Source organism: Gossypium raimondii, chromosome 13 (genome assembly GCF_025698545.1).
Source record: "Gossypium raimondii isolate GPD5lz chromosome 13, ASM2569854v1, whole genome shotgun sequence".
Taxonomy (NCBI): Eukaryota; Viridiplantae; Streptophyta; class Magnoliopsida; order Malvales; family Malvaceae; genus Gossypium; species Gossypium raimondii.
In genome coordinates, this window is record NC_068577.1 from 1,218,672 (window position 1) to 1,241,355 (window position 22,684).

General features: G+C 33.6%; 2 protein-coding genes and 1 non-coding gene across 3 annotated transcripts; all 3 read right to left on the bottom strand.

Annotated features, from left to right (window-relative positions):
* Positions 1-262: 262 nt before the first annotated feature.
* On the bottom strand, positions 263-12,340 carry LOC105782549 (clathrin heavy chain 1). Its single transcript, XM_012607351.2, has 30 exons — positions 12,007-12,340; positions 11,582-11,786; positions 10,596-10,684; positions 10,370-10,448; positions 10,102-10,229; positions 9,513-9,611; positions 9,305-9,413; positions 8,790-8,869; positions 8,472-8,699; positions 8,316-8,381; positions 7,703-7,819; positions 7,417-7,614; positions 7,174-7,290; positions 7,032-7,091; positions 6,654-6,740; positions 6,475-6,558; positions 6,241-6,375; positions 6,083-6,145; positions 5,892-5,996; positions 5,708-5,820; positions 5,355-5,607; positions 5,125-5,261; positions 4,764-5,042; positions 3,682-4,684; positions 3,060-3,545; positions 2,787-2,957; positions 2,528-2,713; positions 1,527-1,649; positions 1,299-1,409; positions 263-765 (listed from the first exon to the last, which is right to left on the bottom strand). The coding sequence occupies exons 1-30, from the start codon at positions 12,049-12,051 to the stop codon at positions 625-627; spliced, it is 5,097 nt and encodes a 1,698-aa protein (XP_012462805.1). The 5' UTR covers positions 12,052-12,340; the 3' UTR covers positions 263-624.
* A 6,878-nt stretch (positions 12,341-19,218) lies between these two features.
* Positions 19,219-19,291, bottom strand: TRNAA-AGC (transfer RNA alanine (anticodon AGC)). The gene has a single exon. It is a non-coding gene; the product is annotated as a tRNA-Ala (tRNA).
* A 1,099-nt stretch (positions 19,292-20,390) lies between these two features.
* Positions 20,391-22,458, bottom strand: LOC105784450 (xylan O-acetyltransferase 1). The gene is made up of 5 exons (XM_012610334.2): positions 21,883-22,458; positions 21,629-21,800; positions 21,338-21,537; positions 21,090-21,248; positions 20,391-21,008 (listed from the first exon to the last, which is right to left on the bottom strand). Exons 1-5 carry the CDS (start codon positions 22,395-22,397, stop codon positions 20,660-20,662), a joined length of 1,395 nt encoding a protein of 464 aa, XP_012465788.1. The 5' UTR covers positions 22,398-22,458; the 3' UTR covers positions 20,391-20,659.
* Between the last annotated feature and the right edge of the window lie 226 nt (positions 22,459-22,684).

The following is a 22,684-nucleotide window of genomic DNA, read 5'->3' on the forward strand; positions in this document are numbered from 1 at the left end:
AAATAACACCCCCGAGACAGGAGATTCAAGTTTCTATATATATATATATATATATATATATATATACATATATATATATATGCATCTGAATTTTCACTTCACCATTAATATGCCTACACAACCCAAATAAACCTCACATCAATTCAATGAAGTATTTTAATATGAATGCAGGTGTCCATAAAAATCCATGTCAAATTTTATTTAACTATACATAAATCCTAATTCTAAGATGGTTTAGCAGTGAATTTAAGGGGAAACAACGTTTAAATAAGAACATTAAAATCCAAAAATATGATTGGTGCGTAAGTTTTTTTGGTACATGCGCGGTCGATTCCAATGACCGACAGGAAATAATACTACAAATTACAAATTCATGAAATCCTCAGTTTGCTCTCTATCACCACCCAAAAAAATACCTCTTCTAAATAAAAGAATATTACAAGGCCATATATCACACACTTGAAACACAAAAATGGCATTATTCCAAATTTTGATCTTCACTCATCAGACAAATGAAAACGAAAGAGGGGAAAAAGAATGAAAGCCTCGAAATTGCAGCTATATGGGGCCCCATTGATCCACTGGGTAACATAAAATGTTTCAATTGAACAGACCTGTTACGACTTAATAGCTGCCCATTGGTGGCATGCCGAAAGCTGGCATTGGAGGCATTCCCATTCCTCCCATGGGTGGTGGAGCAAAACCTCCCATGCCTGGCACTGGCGGTGCGGGCAAGGCAAGAGGTAGCAACTGTGCATACATGTTCTGTAATAGAAGGCATTCGAATTGGTTAGAAGATCGTTTAAACCATGAAATAAAGTAGGAATGTAAATGAGACACTGGTGTTCGCAAGCTACTCGAGTTCAACTTGAAAAAAATTCAAACTCGATTCGGTAATTATCGAGCCAAATTCGGGCTTAGTAATACTTGACTTGAATAGCTCGCGAGCCTTATCGAGCTTTTCATATTTTTATATTATCAAATTACGTTATTGTCCTTAATATATATTATTAGCTCTAAGCTTAATTATTGGGTAGAACTCGAGCTTGAGTACAAAATTGGTAAACGAGCTTAATCGAGCTCGAACTCAAGTAGCTCAATTATATCTTGAGCCAAGCTCAGGCTTAAAAATAGATGTTCGACTGAGCTTGAGCAAAATTTCGAGCTCCAAATTTCGAGTCAAGCTCGAGCTCGAGCTTGGCAATATTCAGGCTTAGCTCGGCTCAATAACACCCCTAGAATAAAGATTAATTTTCTAGAAAAGGGAATCTCTATTTTGACTTTGGAAGTTTCAATACCTGTTGTGCGATCACATCCTTCTCTTCCTGCTCTTTAGCCTTTACTTCCTTTTGAGCCTCAATCTTGTCCTTGATAAGTTCATCAACTTTGCCAGTGTATTCACGGATAAACTGGAAAAACACAATCAAGTAAGGTTCTGACATTATATCTCCAAATTAAGAAAACTCTTAACTAATAAAACCACAATCAAGTGATCATTCTGAAGAAAAAAACAGCAAAGAAATTACCTGTAATAGATACGGGAATGCAAAGTCAATCATATTGTTTATCCAGGCTAGCTCAAGGGCAACATCTGGTCGAACTAAGTCATAACAGACAAAGAGGCACGATGCGAAGCATTCTTTCTTGCCCTGTACATAGAACATCAACAGTGAAATTATATTCAGCTCAAAATATTAACCAGCATTACTGTGACAATTCCAGAAGAAAGAAAAGTACCATAATGGAAAACATGCTTTGCATTAAAAGCTTTTGCTTGATTGGTTTTAAGAAACATTTTATATATTTTTCGTTTTCTGTTCTTGTTTTCTAAGTTTTCATTTCCAATTTTCTAACTTGTTAAAAATGTGTTTAGTTAACGAACATGAAAAACTATATTTCAAAATGAAAATATGGGAATGTGTTTGGTAATGTTCTTTCTTGAAATGTAAATGTGTAAAAGTGAGTCTATTCCTCATGGGTCCACCCATTTGATGACCATAAAATATTTAATCCAATGAGAGCATGTACACTTAAACAAGGGAAAAAACCATGTTGTTATAAAGTGAGTTCATATTTAATCCGTGTTTCCGTATTTTCCCTATTCTCTTCCTTTTCTTTTTCTGAACTTAAAAAATTCCATTTTCCCTTAATTTTCAAATTTGGGTATGTTTTCGTGCATTTTCTACAAAATATTTCTCTAAATATGCACCAAAGTGTTTTCAATTTTGTATTTTACTTTTAAGAAAATGAAACTAGAAAATGCTTGTTCTTTCTGAAACCAAACACTACCTTCACTTCCCATATCCTATCGTGTTGTTATCAACAACTATGGTTTTGTACTTAGGCTTGTTCATTTATTTTATACTTGCACCCAAAAGGAAAAGGAGAAGGCAAACTAACATAATTAGAAGCACTGGTTGACCAAGGTGGTGTAATACATTATACCCTCCAAGGAGATAACCATCTCAATACCAAATCATTTATTGGTCAACATATATTTTATGCATATCTAGAATGAGTTGAGTACCTGCTCAATGAAGTAAACAAGCAACTCCTCGGCAAGTTCACGTTCACCAGACTGTGAAGCTGTTTCCATTGCATCTCTGTAATGGTTGTCCTTCTTTGACAAGGCAATTGACTGCTTCCATCTACCTGCCTTTTTGTAAATGTATGCAGCAACGCGCCTCATTTCAAGCAGCTCATGTTTCTCAATCTAATCGAGCAATTTGGAGTTAATATCAGAAAGCAAATTAACAGCAAAGAAAAATGTAAGAACAATACTTCACCTTTTGTGCAAGGCCAATCTGATCAAAGTTATCGTGCAAGTCAATAGATTCTCTCAATCTATCATAATCTTCTTCCTCCACATAAATCTCATTCAATGCCTCATTTACTGCTGACACGTTGTTGCTCTGAACAGCAACCATGTATGGCTTCACAAGACGCAGATGACCAGCCTGAAATTCAGGAAGGAAATTATCATCATAAAATAAATTAAAATAATACCGAAGTATGTTGTAGTCATATCAATAGTATGTTATTTTCTGCTAAAATTGAACCTTTCTCATAATGTCAACGACACGGGTGTGATCCACTCGTAGTGCAAGCACGTTAAGCATATCATTGATGAGATCAGGATGTTCTTGCAAGTAGAAGTGGACAGCCTTGTAATAAAGCTCAACACTTGCAACTTTGACTATAATATCTTTAAATTGCATGTGATCCCATGCTTCAGGAGAGTGGTTCATCACAGTAGTAGCAGCATTATCAAACTCATCGTACTGGATATACAAGTACGTAAGTTCCTTCCAATGCTGCTGCTCATCACAGGCTCTTATCAGCTTGGGGATATTGAGACGAGTAGAGAACAATTTAATGTGCTCCATAAGCTTCTCATAACGATATCTGGCATAAAGAACTCCCAACTCAGTAAAGATCCCCATGTGTGCACGTTCCAATCCTAAACCACTCTCCATGAGAGAGATCAACTCATTGAAACATCCCCTATTTTGATAGTATTCACTAACTTCTTCCAAGTCATCCACCTACAAAGTCAACAAAACACAAAGGTCAAAATCATCATTGATAAACAGTCTCCAGCTCGCCAACACTAATCATGTGCGCATACATATCAACTTTGCTGTTTTCCAAAGTTGTAATTCAACATGAAAATAGACTCACCTGTATAATAATGTTAAGACCACATATCTGTGCCAATCGGAATTCCTCTGCATCAACACAAGCAAAGCAAACCTCCTTCCATGTCTTGGCACTATTTGCTTTTCGGGCTGCATCAACAGCACCCTGGAATTGTTTAAGCCTCACCAGTGTAACAGCCAACTTGGCCCAGTTTGATATAAATGCAAATATTATTTTAGCAGCTTCATACAAGGCTTCATCAAACAAACGATCACCAACATTTTGAAGATTAGCAACATTTGGCATGAGAATGAATTCTTCAATTTCACCCAGTCTATCAATCTTTGCATATGCATAAATGAGTTCACCATCCACCTTGGGCTCCTTGACCTTCTGTCTAACCATCAGAAGGTACCTCACCAAATCAGGGTACACATCAGCACCCTCAGATGCTCGGATTACATCAAGGAACTGAGTAGCATCATCTGCACGAATAAACGATTCAATTGCATCGCTTACTAGCCCCTCCCTCAGTTGTGCCTTTGCCACCTGACTCCAAACAGCATCTTCTTCAACTCGGAATGCAAATTCCACAGCCCGATCGATGCTTCTTATGTTATCCAATAAAACATTTACAGCCTGAACATTAAGGTTGAACTTTTTGAAAATTGCAAATGCTTCTTCATACAGTTGAGCTTCGACGGCCACTTCTCCAACTGCAGGTCCATCAAAATTATCTAGCCTATTGATATAATCCATAACTCTAGATGGATCTGCCTTAATAGCTGTCAGAATAAGAAGATTTTGCAGATTGAAGTTCCCACTGAATGCAGAGTTTTGGAGAACAATCTTCTCAAGAAGTTCAATCAGTTCATGGGGCAGGTCAGCAGTCATGAAAGCTTTAACAGCAGCAGAGACTTGTTCTGGACTCTTGCTTTCTGGCAAAGCTGTCGACACAACCTGATCAATTAGCTGTCTTCTGTATTCATTTTCAGGATTTAGCACCTTCTCCCAAAGATCGCCATCCATCCTCTCAACAACATACCTGTGATCAGATGAGCCGATAAGCAACTTAAAAACTAAGATCTAATTAATTATCATAAATAAACTAAACAGTTGCATACCTGGCTTGCAATTTGAACAATGAGTTTTTATTTGTGACATTGATAAGTTCATCATCACATTGTCCTCTTCGGTAAGCCACAACTGCTAGGGTGGGATCACGCTTCTCACAGTACTTGCCAACAACCCGGGAGTCATAGTAAGGGTTGGTTGTGAGGAAATGCTCTGGATTGTTATTGCTGTCAATGATGATTTTACCCAAAGCATTGTGGACATGTGTATCTTGGCTTCCCTCACTTACAAGATGCTCCAAGAACTGTGTAAGTAAACGAAGACGATTTCTGGAAACCGCAAAGCAGAAAAATGAGAATCACATAGTAATCAAGGAGGAAACAAGGACAGAGGATGCAGTAAAAAATTCACCTCTTCTCACATTCCTCCACAAGGGGCTCAACTGGAAGCAAAGAACGGACTGAGAGAATGAGACCCTTGATAAAATCTTCAGGGCATTCATCATCTAGCAACTGCCCCACCACTAAAGGAGCATTCCCTGGGTTCACCTATCAAAAGAAGTAAACAAGCACAATTACTTGAGTTTAAATTAACTTCAAGCAGCATGCCAATGAACATATCTGGCAGGCAATACTACATACCTTCTGAACGTAACCTTCAATGTAACGTAACATGTTATTTGTGTAGAGATAGTGAGTGAGATCAGGAACAAACCCAAACCGATCACAAACATTAATCAAGGGCCTGGCATCAGGAAGCTTGGCCTCCATCAGGAAGTTCTTTGTCTTCTCAGCATCGTAAAAGTTGGATTCCCTGGTCACACGCTCAACCTCCTTTATTTGTCCAGTTTTAGCAGCTGCCTCGATGTACTTAAAGTGTATATCAGGGTCCTCACTGTCCAATAATTGGAAGGAAACATCACAGTAAGTACTGTATTAGGAATAGCTCTGCCATGAGCAAACAAAGGAAATTTCTTGTTTGCTATGTAGTTTACCTTGAGCTCAAATAAGAGCCCAGAAAGAAGTACAATCCTTCATAAGACTTAAACTGCTCAAAAAGCTTTATGCAAGCATCAACACCCAGCTGCTCACAATACTCCTTGGCAACCTGCACAGACACAAAACTTAGCCTTGGGTGATTAACTAAACATTATTAGCATACCATTATACATACTTTACCTGAACAATTATTTGGAGGTTGCCCCTTAGATTAACCAGCAAAAGATCCTTCATGCACTCCAAAGCCCATTCTCGTGAAAGAGTACCAAAAAACTCAACAAGTGACTGAAAATAGAAACATTATTTTAAAAAATGTCAGGGCATTATAGTCACCATTTTACCAAGAGATAAATATAGTAGACAACACATACCTGTGGCTCAATAGCATGTGTATTCACAATGACACGTTTAATATCTGGTAACTCAGTGTAATGCTGCAGAAAACATGTTACATTTAATCAAGAGATACTATTAATTCAGTGTAGAAAATCACACCAATGAAAAATGTACTAATCTTAATAATAATTACCTGCAGAGCTCGGACATAGAGACCAGCTTTCTCACAGAGTTGTGCAATACGAGGACGGTCATAGTGACTGAACATGCCATTTGCTAAAATGGCATCAGCAACATTTGGAAAAGTAACTAGATTGATTTCCAAGACCTGAATAGAAAAGAATGGAATTAAATATATGCTCTTTTCAAAAGAAAGAAAAATAAAACCAAAACTAGATTAGCATAATCAGCACAACAAGGAAATAACCTTAGTTTGTAGAAAAGCGTGCTCAGGCAGATTAGGCTTCAAAACGTCCAATAGAAATGCTGTAGCCTCCCGTATCAAGTTCCTCTGAAATCAAAAGGCAGATATCCAAAGAAATCAATCTCATGAATTTCGTATAGAAAAAGTTGGTTATTTTGACAACCAATTCATCAGCTGTAAACCTGAAGAAAAAGATCAGTAATGGTGTTGTAATCAACTGGGCAACCTCCCTCCATTTGAGACATCATCAATGCAAAATTTACAGCTCCCTGCAAGTAAAACAACAATTGATAATTCATCTCCCTTTAAAAACCTAGTTTCCCCATGGAAATTACACATCCAATCTCACCAAAAAGTCCATAATACTAACACCTATTGATCAGCACAACATATATTAAGAAAAACTCTTAATTTAATAAAAATATTCATAAAACTAACTTAAAAGCTTTTAATGAAAATACATAATATGTTTGAACATATTTATCTATTGTTTGGGTGACTCAAAAATTAAAAAACTTCAATACTTCAAACACTAAACACTGCAGAAAATAGAAACAAACCTGTGGATCTGTACGAAGAATTGTTTGCAGAAGGAATAAGTAATCAGGAGCGTACCCAACCTGAGCAAACAGATTAGAGAGATCAGGTATCAATCAAACCAGAAAATGCCAATACAAACGGGAAAAAGAATGTGGAAATCACCTGCTTCGAGTAAATCAAGATTTTGTCAAACTCCCTCCGTTCTGCAAAAGCTGCAACAACTTTTGGAGTTGCCCTAGCTTTAATATATATTTTTAGAGCAAGATCATTATCCACAGTCTACCCCGAAATCCAAGTGACAATTAGAAACAGACAAAAAAAAAAAAGCCAAATCAGTGCACTGCTTTTCAAGAAGAATTAGATAAAATTGAATAAGGTGCTAGTTCCAGTGGGTACAAATCAAACCTTCACAAGGTCTCCAAGTTCCTCACTACATTCCAACTTATCTTCAGCCAACCAATTTTCCAGAAGATTTTTCTTGTTTTGGTTTACCACAAGCCGAGATAATTCCAATGACTCGAATGCATTGAGCTTCCCTCTAGTTAAAAGCGTACCAAAGTACTGCAACAGCGGTGGAGTCTGCCCAGCTTGCACGGGAACACTCTGCAGCATTCAGGTAAAGGACTTGCCTCAGATAAAATCAACCAAAAAAACAAAGACATCTGCATGATTAAGAAAGCAAAAATGAGACCTGAAACTTGGCAACTGTATCAGGTGTACGAAGGATCCCTTGTGGAGACTCTGCAGCAAGCTCAGCAGCTTCTTTATACTTCGTTTGAGCAAACAATTCTTGAAAACGTTGAACAACCTGAGATATCCAAAATCACAGAGTCAACGTCCTAGTATACAGAAAGAACAAAGTCAACAAGAATAAGGATCTAAATAGCATAACAGATCCAATTGATTAACTTATATTAGATATTACTGTTAGCAACAGCACTAAAAGCTACCACAAAAGTATTCATTTACTTTGATTGAAGACATAAATGATTCAATCTCATTTTCTTTAATGCAATCTGACCAGATCACATCAAAGTAAATATGCTAAAGTAAAGGAAGAAACAGGAAGACAGAATGTTTTCAACCACAGTATTACAGCACGATTGAAATACTCCCACAATCCATCGAGAAAGTTAGCACAAAAGTATCCCTCCCCTTCACTTTGTTTATATTTAGATTTTTCCTTTGGATATTATCGTCTAAAAACTAAAATCTAAAGTAGATAATATGAGTCTCATACCTCTCAATGATCATCCCAATGCAAAGATACCAATGAACAGAAAATTACAAATCAATTGACTTACCAGGTTCTCTGCACCAGGAAGGTTTCCTCTTTTAGCTAGATTGACAGCAAGCTCCAAATTGTTCAACTGAAACAGAAAAAACCAATAATATATTTAAGCCAGCATGTCTGACCTTAGTGATTCCAGAAAACAAAAAGTAGAAGACATAAAACATACTTGACCGCTAACAAATGGCACTATTGTTGCTTCATTTACAGTAGCCAGCAACACCTGCCCTCGCCTGTTGATGGCATAAAACCCTCCCGCTGATGTAGCTTCAGAGGTTAAAAATATTGGATCTGGACTGATTCTATTTCTGTATACAGCACTTGCAGTCTCTAGATCATAAACGAAAAGCAGTCCTAGCTTGGTGATAACATAGATCAAACTATATTTGTGGGATATCTGCCAATCAATAGAAGCTTCTCTTATTATCAGCAAAACAGTATACATTTCACAAGAAAACTAAACAATATAAAGAAAATTTCATACTACCTGCATTGCAACTGGAAAATCATCTTGAAAATCTGGTGGAAAGAATAGATCTGCCTGTTTCTTTGAAAACGATGGCTTACCTGCCAATACACAATTTGTTCTGTAAGAAAATGAAAGATAAAAGACTGAAAGACACACAACCCAATACTATAGCTACTATATTGATTAAAAGAACAGTTAATTTATATCCATGCTTAAACATGAACCCCATCAAAAGTTCAAACTTAAAATAGTCTTGATCAGGAGTTAGAGCTTGCAATGGATGAAATTTTAGGATTATGAACTAAAACCCCACAAACATTCCAAAGTAGTGTCCCCACTGAACACACCAAAAGTCAAAAGAACTTTCTGATTGTACTTTTGTTCATTCCATCATTGAAGAGGCAACGGAAAACTGTTTGTTTGTTTCTTTAATTTTAATTCTTCAGTTATGTGTTCATTCAAAAGACTTCCATGTCCCCCCAATATAAAACAAGGAGATAGCAAAAGTATAAAGGACAGCAGAGCAAGCTGACCTGGCTGCGCACCAAGCTCAATTACATGCAATTTTGATGTAATCTGACCAGCATTAAAAGTCTTCGTGGCAAAGGAAATTAGAATAGAAGGATTCTCATTTCCTGGAACCTGCTCAAAATAAACAAATTACAAGCATGTACGATAAGTTGCTCTTCATCAGGGAATATAACATCTAGTGAAAGAGAGCAAGTATAAGAAACCCCTGACCTTAAATTGTGCAAATGAAGCAGCATGTGCTTCAAGAGCTTGACTACGTTGCTGATCAACGGAGAAAAGTTGCATGTTCCCCTTAACCAATTGCGGCCTCTGACAGAGACAAGACACAGTCAAAATTGAAACTGTATAGTGACAGCAAACATGATTTTCTATAGAGAGAATTTCATAAGTAACAATGATTATGCAAAGAACTATTCTGATAATAGTAGACAGAATCAGGAAAAAGGAAAAGGCAAAGAAAAATAAAGAGGGATTACAGAATGCATATCCAAAATGACAGCCTTGAGATAATCACCGATAATGAGTTGCTAAATTAATTCACAGAGTTCACCTTAGCAGTTTGAAGTGTGGGCCACACAAAAACCACAGCAGCTTGAATAACTTCTTAGGCCCAGTTAGCTTAGATGAATTATGAATATGTTACTTCAAAATTCAGATGTTGTTTTTTGGGACATGCAACAAAATTACTTTATATGTGGCAGTTTTCTGTTCTTAAAACTGAATTCAAATGAAGCAACATCCTCTTCTTCACAGCGAAAAAGTATCACCTTTAGAAAGCATTAATAAGGCAACCACATACCTCAGGTGCACCAGGGGCAATTCCAATCAAAACCAACCACTTCTCAGAAGGATCACATTTATAGTTTATTATCTGATTGTTCACTAAATTTGCTGTTCTCTCAAACATTTTAACTGGTACGGAGTCGCCTGCCAGGAGTAGGATGCAATGAGACACATAACAACAAAGAAATTATACAATAAACACACACACACATTCAAGACAGAAATATTTTGAGACTAACAAAGCAGAGCTGCCTGTGATACCAGATAAGAAAATAACACCTTACCTTCAATTGACCAATGATACACAGAAGTTTGTGTGACTAGGCCAAGCATTTTTGGGGAAATCCATTTCCAAAATACAACCTGGACAAGAACCCAGGATGGTTTGATAAGCTCATGCAATCAAGTTTACCATCAAGGAAAAACAATAAAGGTGGAGAGCCCAAAAGCTAATGGCAGAATGTAATAGAACCATTACAAAGAAAATTTGAGATAACAAATGAATTTGACCTGTTCAGGCATCTGATGTGACTTCATTTTTGCTTTCATCTCTATGTTAAATATTTGCAAATGATCTTGAGTTGTTCCCGGCAGTTGAGCTACAAAAAGCAATGTCAATGATTATAAGTATGCTGCATAGATAAATACAAAATCAAAGGAAACATAATACTAGAGATATTGAATTCCTTCTCCATTAAATTGAAGCAAGTTACAGGAATATATGTACTTCACGACCTCTACTTCAAGCATATATTTCATTTCTTCGCGGACCCAAATTGAAGCAAAATTTTCTATACATATAGACCCAAGAAATTTTTGTATCTGTGTCGTAATCTTGTTTAAGGTATTTTATATTACTATGAATTTTGTATTTGAGTCATATTCATGTTATTGTTCAATGTCGTGCCATATTTTATGTTGTGATGAAGTTATTTTTTCATCTAATATTGCCAACTCTCTATATGAAGAAACTAAAAACCACTCAACACTGCTGACAATTGTACCAGGCAAAGTAAACAAGTAGATGTGCAGATACTGAACCGATCAGCATGCTGATAAAACAGTGAAGCAGAAAAGTGTTAATCACTATAAACACTGTAATTCACACGCATTATGATGCCATAAGCAGGATTCTTCATTAACAAGTATGGTATTACATTCTTTGTTCATTTTAGAAAGCATAAAGCAAGTAGCAAACTAACAATCAAAAGAAGCCTAAGTGTCAATTCAAACAAGATTGTACTGCACAAGTGTTCCGTAAAAGATACTCTCATACCCAACTAGGTTCTTGAACAGCCAGAGCCTAATCTAACAACATAAGAAAACCAGTTTAATACTATTAATCCACTATGAACTCTACAGTCATATAAAACAGACATATTTAATATACAATCCTCTAATCAATAACAAAAATGCTACATAATCACAATCAATTACGAAGCAATTCAAGTGATCTAATAAAAAACAAATATCTTCTGGCAGTAATGATAACTGACCTTTCAGAGCCAGGATTCTAGAATTTGGATTCATAAGAGCAGAGTCCGCTGTAATAGGCCGTCTCAACGGCTGCATCGGCATGCTCATGTCGATGATCACAACACTATTTTGCGGTGCAGTTTCTCTCACACAAATATACTTATCAGATTCCATAGTTACGTTCGTGAATGTAATGAACTGCGGATTAATGCCAATGCTTGGCAACTGCAAAACATCACACCCTTCATATTACTCAAAATTCTAACCATTTCAAAGCATATAGACAAACTTCAAACCAAACATAAGCAGATGTTAACAGATATTAGATCCGATGAGGATTATGAAGTATTAGATTAAGCTCAATAACAAATTACAAACCATAATTCAGCTGAACTTTCTATAAAAACCAATCGAATCGAAACAATAGTTAAATGACAAGACTTACAGTTAAGACCTCCTTCATGGCAATAGGAGCGTTCGCAGCCGCCATGGTGGCTCAGATCAACGGACGAGGATTGACGAATCAGGAGCAGATCTACGCCCGAGATCAAATCTTTCAATTTGCGAGTCAAAGGAAACACCGAGAACGAGACGCGAAAAAAAATGGAAAAACTCTGCCAAGAGATCTGAAGCAGAGATTAAAAAAAAAACAGTTGACAACCTATTGAGAGGATAAATGAAATGAAGATGGAATCTTGCGGAAGAACTGAAAAAGGAAAAGAAGCAGAGACCGATCCAATCTAAGCCACTGATGATGACACAAAAGCGAAGAAGGAACAATGAGTAAATTCCATTAGTTCTACAGCATATGTATTAAAATAACGGGAGTTTTTTTTTCTATGGTTAAAATATCCCATAAGCCCCTATACTTTAATTTCTAATAATTTAGTCCTCTACTTTTTAGATTTCAAAATTCAAGTACAACTATTAACAATATTAAAATTATTTTGTTAAATTCAGATTTATTATAATGTCATTTTTTAATTACGTTGATATCAATTTTTTTTAGTTTCAAAATGTCAAACTAACAAATTGAACTAAAAAATTAACGATGTTAACAATTGGACTTGAATATGAAAATCTAAAAAGTAGAGGAACTAAATTCTTAAAGTTAAAGATAAATGGACTAAATTTAAAAATTGTAAATAGTACAAGAACCTATAACATAGTTAACCTTTTTATTTATGGGATCATATTATAATATTAATATATTATTGCACAATTAGGACTCTTTATAACAACCTTTCATGATAGCAATTATCTTTATTATAAAAACTATTTTTATATTTTATTTTATTTTTATAATAACTTTTTATCGATAACATTAAATTAATTTTAATTATAATAGACTTTTGTCTTAATTTTAGTAAAATTAATTCCACTCTTAAGAGAAATAAAAATAAAATGTTTAAATTCTATGTAAAATTGTATTAATTATATTTTATTAAATGAAATTGTATTTGTAAATTTTATTAAAGACTAAATCTGAATCTCATTAATTAATATTATTAATATATTATTTCATACCATGCATATAATAATTCATAATTCAACAAATTCAAAATAAATGATAATTAATTAATTTTAAAATTAATTTTTTTGGTATCGATCAGTACACCATATTTTGGTTGGTACAAGCAAAATCAACTGGTACACATTGGTATGGTTGATACTGAGTTTGTTGTTCCGGTTTACTATCGAAACGGAATATTACAGTTGTAATGTTAAGATTGAAGTTCTTGGATTTTTTATATTGTATCGAGTTTCATCATGTGTAAATACAAAGGCGAAACAAGAAAATTTTTTAATGAGCCAATTTTAAGTTGTATATTTTTACGAGAGCTAGGATGTAATTTCAAAATTTTAATAGTTTATATCTTTATAGTTTTTAAAGAAATAAATCAAAATTTTATCTTTTTTAGGTGTTAAAGTGTAATTTTACTATTTACTAAATTAAAATCTTGGAAAACTTAAAAGGTCAAAAGTAAAATTTTACATTTTAAGGAGATCGAGATCCTACCAACCCCCTAGCGTTGCCCTACGTAAATATTACGTGGTGACTTATTTTCTTATTTATTACAGGATTTAAGTCTCATCATGTATGACCTTAATAGATTTATTTTAGTTTTGGATCAAATATATTTCGATTTTCAATTCATTTATGCTTTAAACTAATTTAATTTTAGTTATGATAAATATATTATTTATTTATTTAAATTGAGTTTGCAAACTTAAATTTTATAATTTCTCATAATTAGATGTATTTTTATGGTCATTGCATTGAAAATAACTTCAAAATATAGGTTAAAATACCTAAGTGTTCCTTGCATTACAGAGATTGGATCAAATTAGTATTTTATTATTATTAAATGGATCAATTTAGTCCCTATACTATTAAAAAATCAAATAAATTCAATTTATAATAAGATTAACATTTAGTCTATAAAAATATCTCAAAATTACTTTTTTCTCGATTGCAATTCAATTAAAAAAATCATTTACAGAATCATACAAACTTAAAAAATTAACTTTGATAAATAGTAAATAATATTTTTTCAAACAGCAAATATTAATTCTATTATAAACTGATCTTATTTAATTCATTTTAGCAGTACAATAACTAAATCAATTTATTTAATAATAAATAAAATAATTTAATCAGATCCCTATAATAAAAGAATCTCTCGATTACATCCACATTAATATATATAAAAAATAACATCAACATATATATTGAAAATGACAATTACTTTATTTATTTTTGCTAATGTTATTTGACATCATTGACAATGTGGGTACATGGAATAATCAAAGTGTGCTTTCTTAACCAGCCCCAATAATTCCAAAAATAGAAGGAAAAAAATGCATCACTTTGAAATTTCAAATATTATACTTTTCTCAGTGAATATAAAAGCTATTGACTCAGAATTTTATATTTATTTAATTTGATTTTTGTATTTTATATTTCATTAATTTAAATTGTAAATGTCAAATTTTTAAGTGAATTAAAATGTTTAACTTTTACTAAATATTGAAAAAATATATCAATCAATCTATTTATATTATTATCTTTTATCATATTTAATATTTCGATTGTGTTGGTGTCACTTATCAATCGAGTCTCAACTCGATCATAAAATTACCAAAAGCCTATTATTTTTACAAAGCGAGATGATGTTATTTCGAGGTTAATTTTGTATTTTCATATAAAATAAAAAAATACTTGCACATTACGATATTTGAACCCAAAATGTTATAAAATTTAACAATTCAACTTTACCATTTAAACTAAAGTTATATTTAATTGATATGTTAATTTTATTAAATGGCTTAAACCATAAAATGGTAATTAAACCATATCAATTTTTCTTATTCGATACTTAAAACTTTTTTTGTCATAAGTGGTACCTAAATTATACTCTTTACCCAAAGTGATACTTGAACTATATTTTGTTATTCAAATTTTCTCAACTGTTAAAAACTCTTAACTAATTATTTCGTGACACGTAGCAATTTTTAACTCAAAAGTTTGAAAAAATTAAATTTTCTTTCATTAAGTTTTTTTTTATAAACACATTAATTTATTTTTTTTCTTCACCCAAGAACTCTGGTGATAGAAAATTCAAGAACCAATCGAAAACTCATCAAAACTCAGTTTTCGGCAACTATATTCAAATTCCAATGAGTTTCTTTTTCGTTTTTAACCTCGATTTCGATTCTTTTCTCATCCCGATTCAAAATCTGTACATTATTTTTCTTAAAAATATTTTTGTGTTATTTTCCATTCTTTGTATAAATAATTGATGTTGGGTGAATGAAAAAAGTCAAATAAAGCATGAGATTCTAATACTAGAAAGAAGCTTAGTAGGAATTGCAAAGAAAAGTTTTCCAACAATTAAAAATGCATTAAAAGAAAAGAAGGCGTAAAAGATTGAAATTTTTAATTTAATTATATTTGCTTTTTATAATTTAGTTTAATAGTGCCACATGTCACTGAATGATTGGTTAAGATATTTTTTAACGACTTAGGTAATTTGGGTAATTAAATGTAGTTTAGGTACCACCTTGATGATTTAAGTACCATTTTATGGTTTAAACCTTATTAAAATTGTTAAATAAACTTTTCACTTACACAATGAGTATGACATAATATAATATATTATTTATCATTAAATTAAACGAAACATATAAAACTATTAATAAGTTTACGTTTGATCACTTAATATAAAAAAAATTACAAAATGATCACTGAGTTATTCAAAAGTTTTCATTCAAGTTGCTAAACTATTCATAAGTTACTACTAGAGCTGTCCATGGGCCGGGCCCGGCCCGGAAAAAATTTGGCCCGACTCTTAGGCCGGGCCCGCCCGCCAAATATGGGCTCGAATTTTGCCTGTGCCCTACCGGAAAAAAAGTAAGCCTGAGCCGCCCGCCCGATTTTAATAAACACAAAAAAATTAAAAATAAAAAATATTTTTAAAGTATTTTAAAATTAAAAATAAAAATAAAATATATATTTATTATATTCGGTAAGGCCGGCCCGGCTAAAAAGTTGAACCGAGCCCGCCCATTTTTTAAACGGGCCTCGTTTTTTTGCCCAAGCCCATATTTCGGGCCTATATTTTTACCCGAACCCTATCATATTTCGGGCGGGCCGTCGGGCCGCTCGGCCCATGGACAGGTCTAGTTACTACATATCAAATTACGACATATCAATGACTTAAATAAAACTTTTTGAATCGTTTAGTGACTTAAATAAAAAACTATTGAATAACTCAATAATTAAATTGTAAGCATTTCGTTAAATAATTAAAATAAAAATTTACCCATAACTTAGTGATTAATGACATAATTTACCCAAAACATAATAAAACTAAAATCTAAATTATATGGGAAGATGACAAAACATAATAAATGGTGAAGAATCCAAATATTACTATTTAAAGTTGGGCGGTCCCACCCTGCCTTGGACCTAGAGGTGCTCATGGGCCGGGTGGCCCGCCCGAAATATGGGAGGATTTGGGTAAAAATATAGGCCCGAAATATAGGCTTGGGCAAAAAACGAGGCCCGTTTAGAAAACGGGCTGGGCCTCGGGCAACACTTTTTTTGGCCCGAGCCCGGCCCGGCCCTATATAATAAATATATTTATTTTTTAATTTTTTTAATTTTAAAATATTTTTTAAATTTTTTAATTTTAAAATACTTTTTAAAATACTTTTTTTAATTTTTAAAATAAATTTTTGGTATTTATTAAAAAATGGGTCGGGCCAAGCCCGGGCTTATGATTTTTTCCCGGCTGAAATTTTTTTATGGGCCTGGCCCATGAGCACCTCTACTTGGACCGCTCTACCAAACTTTTGTCTTCTTGGGTTCAAATGCACACAAACTTGCGTTTCTTTTGGACGAATTACAAAACTTGCTTCAATTCCAAGAAAAAGAATCCCCGGCCCGTGAAGTTCTGGTCTGTAAAATTAGCCCAAAGCTGTTTTCATTTGGGCCGACATTAGGTTGACCAAATATTACATTTTTTTTACGGACCAGGTGGACCAGAAATTGGCCGGGGTATTCGTCCTGTGAGAGGTAAAAAAATTGGTTGATCCGTCGACTTTTTGCTCAACTAGTCTGGTTTGATTTAGATAACGTTGAATCTGTTGATCTAGATTGTTTTAATAAAGAATTACTGCAGAAAGTCTTTATAGAAATTGATATTCTTGTTATGCTCCGCTTAATGCTCAGTGGACTATTTCCGTCAGTGCAAAACGTTGACAGTTATTGGCCTTCATTGTATCCTCGAGGTTTATTTGTCAATAACTCTTTTGCATACCAAAATATAGGCGGGGATGAATAAAATCTTAAAAAAAAAGTGACATTGATACACGCCTTAAAACCTTCATTAATTTCTCATAAATTTATTTTTATCCCTACACACCAACACCCAAATCTCATCTTTTACGTTTGGGTGCAAGAGCACATTTTGGCAACACTTTCAACCTTGAAAGTCAAACGATTAACATTACTTTTAGGGTCGAAAAACAACTTCTCAAATTCAATGGTATACAAGTTTCGATTCAATTGTAAAATTATTAAAAACCTATTTATTTTATAAAGTAACAAATATTATTTCGAAATTTCAATATCTCAACTTAAACTTGATACATCAATTTTTTATAAATTTATTTCATAAACTGTTCCACCCAAGTAATGAATATATTATAATCTAATATTTATTATTTGAAAAATTACTATTTACATATTCAAGGGAGCCTTTTGCTTTTGGTGGTTGATCAGTAGTTGATGTCGTCTTCCCTGGAAATCGAAGCAGACAAGAAAGAACAGCGGTTGGGTTGGTAGATTTGTTTTAGAAATATGTCCAGTTTCGTGATATCAAAGCTGTCAACTGTCAAGTGGGCACTCATGCTGAACAACCTTTGCTTTACCAAATAATTAATTGGATAATTTAAGCCTTATGATTTTAAAAGTAAAATCGGTGATGGAATCAGTTAAATCATTTTTTCTCGATTTTATTATTAATTTAATTATAATTAGAGGTTTTAACTTTTTTATTCTAATCAGTATATTGATTAATTCTTAGTTAAATCGATCCGACCGATTGATCTGATTCTAACAACCATTGTATTTGAAACGATTCTTTGCGTAGGAATTAATTTAAATTTATCCCTTTGCTGTTGAAAGAATTAATTTAATTTTCTTTTACTAAAAATAATTAAATAAGTTCGGTTTTAATAGAATTAATCTTTATTGTTTTTAAAAATATCAATATTTTTGTGAGTATTATTTGATACACTAGTGGTGGAGTTTTTTTTTTTTTTTAATTCTACAAGTGAAGTTAAAAGATTTTCATGTATGCTGATTGAATTTTAGCTTGATTGGTATGAACATTATTATCAGTACAGGAAGACATGGATTTAAGTACGTTGAAACACATTATCTTTCTATTTAAGGGTTGAGGAGGGGCTATGAATAGTTTTAAGTATTGTGTCAAAAAGAACAAATATGATCAAAAACTTATAATGAAATTATTCAAAAAATTTCTTTTTCTTAACGATGTTAACTTTTGAGGTAGAATAGGTAACGAAAGTTAAATTTGAGTGCCACATTTGAAAAAAGAAATTTTAAGTACCATTTTAAAAATACGGTATAATTTACCGATCATAAACATTTTAACCAAACGTTGATTCATACCTCAAGATTCAAAAACCAGACGTGCTCCGAGAGAAAAAATGAAGCAGTGGGAAATGGGAGGAGAAAAGATGGGGACAGAAAAAGGAGAGAGAGGGAGGGTAAAACAGAGACTTGGGAAGGGAAGCCGGACGTAATAGGGAATCTGAGATTTGGGAAGGGAATAGAAAAGCGGAGATTTTAGGGGCTTAGATCCGTATTGTAATAGGCGCGTAATACCTATTACAGTGAACCAAACGCCGAAATAGATCAGTAATGTAATAGGCGCGTAATCGGGGCGTAATGGATTACCTATTACACTGAACCAAACACAGTGTAAGCGTTTCATTTTTACTAGTAGAAAGGGACCTCACAAATACAAAGACCGTAAAAATTAAAACCATCAACACGTCGCATTACCGTAATTGCCCAACCAACGAGCAGCTTTGATTTTGAGAAGGGAAAAAGCAGAAAAAGTGGAGATGCGGGGTATCGATCCCCGTACCTCTCGCATGCTAAGCAAGCGCTCTACCATCTGAGCTACATCCCCTTTCATTTTTTTCTAAAGGTTAATCTTGAAATTGTATTTTACGATTAACAATTCTTTTCCTTGACATCAGATTCCACAAGAAAGAAGTTCAATGCCAAATAAATGAGTAGAATAATATTTCTTCTCTACAATAAATTGTCTTTTCCTTAGAAAAAGAAAATTGTGGAGAATTTGTGCTTCACTTTCACCATGTTAACTTATTTTTTGTCTTACGCTACAATGTTATTATAGTATCAAATCTTATCATCACCACTGTTTTTACACTAACTACAACTAAGCGCACAGTCCATCCAAACTCATCCTAAATATGTTAACTCATTTTTATTTGATACTTGCTACTTACTTAAATTGATGATCCATATCTTAAACTTATATTTTCTCATAATATTTCAATCTTTTGGGAACTGAACCAATGGTTGAATTGACTAAGTAACAAATTTTCGATTTAACAATTATTATGAATTATTAAAAATTCAAAAAAAAATAGTTATTTAAAAAATAAAAAATTCAATTCAATCAGTCCCTACCAATTCGCGGTCAACTAAAGTTTTGTCTTATTTCGAATCGGTGTACCAACTCCGAGATTGAACTAAAAAAAACCTGAACCTAAAAAGATCCAAACCTGAAATAACCTGACTTGAACCCACCCAAATCGCTTAGTTGCCACTTCTACAATTAATTTTATGAACTTGATCACATGAATTATAATTATACAAGTGTAATGTCATTACACGCATTTGCATTTACCTAGTTATGAACATAAGTGAATGCTTTATAACATTAATTATATAATCATTGATCCAGTTGAATTGAACTATGTATAATGTAATAAAATGAATTATACTATTAATCATACAATATCATTAATTATATGAACATCATTGAATGAATTGTATAATTAGCTTGTTTTTCCTCGTTCATCTCTCCCCTTATCTCTACGAGTGAAGTATTGGTTAAACAATTAACGTCAACCTTCAATCGAGTTATATTTAACTCGACTAAATTAGTTCTTATAATACATTTTTGTGCATTAGGTTAATTAAGTAAATGGAGGAAAGAAAAGAGAAAGAAGTTACACATAAAGTAACCAAACATGACATTATTAAAGAAGAAAAAGTGCTTGTGTGTTAACCTTTATTTCCTCTTTCAAAGTTTCCAACATATGCTTTAATTATACAACTTTGTGTGCTTGGGCTAAGTTTGCTCAGTGAGTGATAAAATTTGACATTCTTAGACTCCCTACTCCAATCCCCATTAAATCAACAATGGCACAAAATCAAAACTTTTTGATGATCCATATGACTGAAGTAATAATGGAGTCAAAGAAAAAAAAAACACTAAATGCATAACATGAATTATTTCTATAAGTCACGAGTTAGTAATGATGCGTGTGTAAAGGAATTCATTCCATATGTCGGGTAGTCCGGGAAGACACCAATGGATACAATCTGCAAAATTTTCCGGGTCAGCTTGTTGTTCTGGTGTCAACATTTTACCTTGACGGATTGTATAGACAGAAGTATGTGCATCTTTTCTGTATTCCGACAGGCTTGTAATGTTAACAAAATGAACCTTAACATTCATATTTTGAGTAATGTTGTTGGCAATGACTAATAGTCGACGGTCTGTGCCCACATCTAGGTACATTGACTGGTTGAGAATTGGGGTAGTCTCTAAGGCACATTTGATCCCATTTGGATTATTCCAATCCAAGCTCCTACAAATATATGAACCAATTGAATTAAACTTCGGGTTCAAAGTTAAACGAAGGGTAGAAGGAAAACCAGTGATCTATTACTTGATATGAAGAGGAGACATGCTGTTGAAGAAGACGGTGGTTCGATTCGAATTCACATTTTTTTCAACCCATTTAGACCAAGTTTCCAATACTCTCTTATACGCTACTGGACGTTCGATCTCATCGTATTCCGTGTCGCCTCGGTCGAACGACCCTCGTCTGGTACGCACACCCACATCAGATCCATTAAAAAAGAAAAAGAACAGAAAGAATCAAACATTGATGTTAATGTTTTTTCAACCACTTACAAGACTTTCATAGTGAAAGTGTTCATCCACCAAATGTATGTATTGAAGATCAAGTAGTCCACATCTTTCCAATTCTTGCCATGTTCCCTGATTGATTCAGGCATAATTATACGATCCAAGATGCTGTGTCGTTTTGGGTCATCTGAATTTGATTGAACCAAAAAAGGAGCCCAATAAAACTCCACTGTTGCATTATATTCCTTCAAAGACAAAAAATAAAAATTGTCTGAAAATCATGAACTATGGAACCAAGTGTTTTGCAAGCTTTGTTCATATGGTAATTTCTTTTACCTCAATTCTGAACACAGATAAAGACCCAGATTTGTTCAAGCTCTTATTTCCAGCAGGGACAGCAGATTGAACCAGACAAATCATGGATTCCCATTGGTTCCTGTTTAATGAATCTCCAACAAACATAAGCCTTTTGTTCCTCAACTTCTCAAGGAAAAATCTTGGTTTAAACCTAGTAACAGACAAATCACAAAACAAAAACTGTCAGAATCTATCAGTATCTTCAAAAAAAGTGTATAAAGAAATGGTCTTACTTGGGTAAATTACAATCTCTAGGTTGCCATCTCCAATTCTGATACATAGAATCTTTTCTTCCATTCCTCATGCAAGTAACTTGTGCTGTAAGAAACTCACATTCATCTTCTTTATATAAAGGATATGTTTCATTGTCGAAAACCCATTGTCCAGTGAAGAGATCACAATCTTCTGGAGGTACTTCAACGTCATCATCGTCTTCTTCAACCACTGGTATTTCAATCTTTTGTTGCTGCTCATCATCTTTCACAACAATGGATTCCTCCAAGTCATGATGATGATGATCATCATCAGGTTCCTTTGTTGTTTCTTTAGAGTTCAATGGCAGTACCTCATTTTCTGGGTTGTTGGCTTGTTTGGATTGTTGGTCTTGGATTTGGGTAGCTTTAGGGGTTGAAAATGGGAACTCGGCTATGGACTTGACGTCCTCATCGTACATGAAAACCCCAAACAAGAAAACTGTGAAAACCACTACAAATATGGGAAGATTGTTGTTGGTTTTGCGTTGCTTCATCGCTCTATTTTCACTCCAAAGAGTCTTACTTTACGACAGGACCTGGTTGCATGAGAAGAATATATAGAGAGGGGAAAAAATATGAAGAAATACACATGTTAGGAGACCATATAATTAGGTTCATTTTGGGTCAAATTCATGGAAAGTCCTTCTATTATAAGTATTGCTTCAAATTAGTCCATTTACTGGTGCAGTGCCTAAATTGATCTACTGACTAATGACTAATTTGAATCATTCCCTATAATAAAAGGACCTGACAGGTAGCTTCACTGCGTATTTTGTTTAAA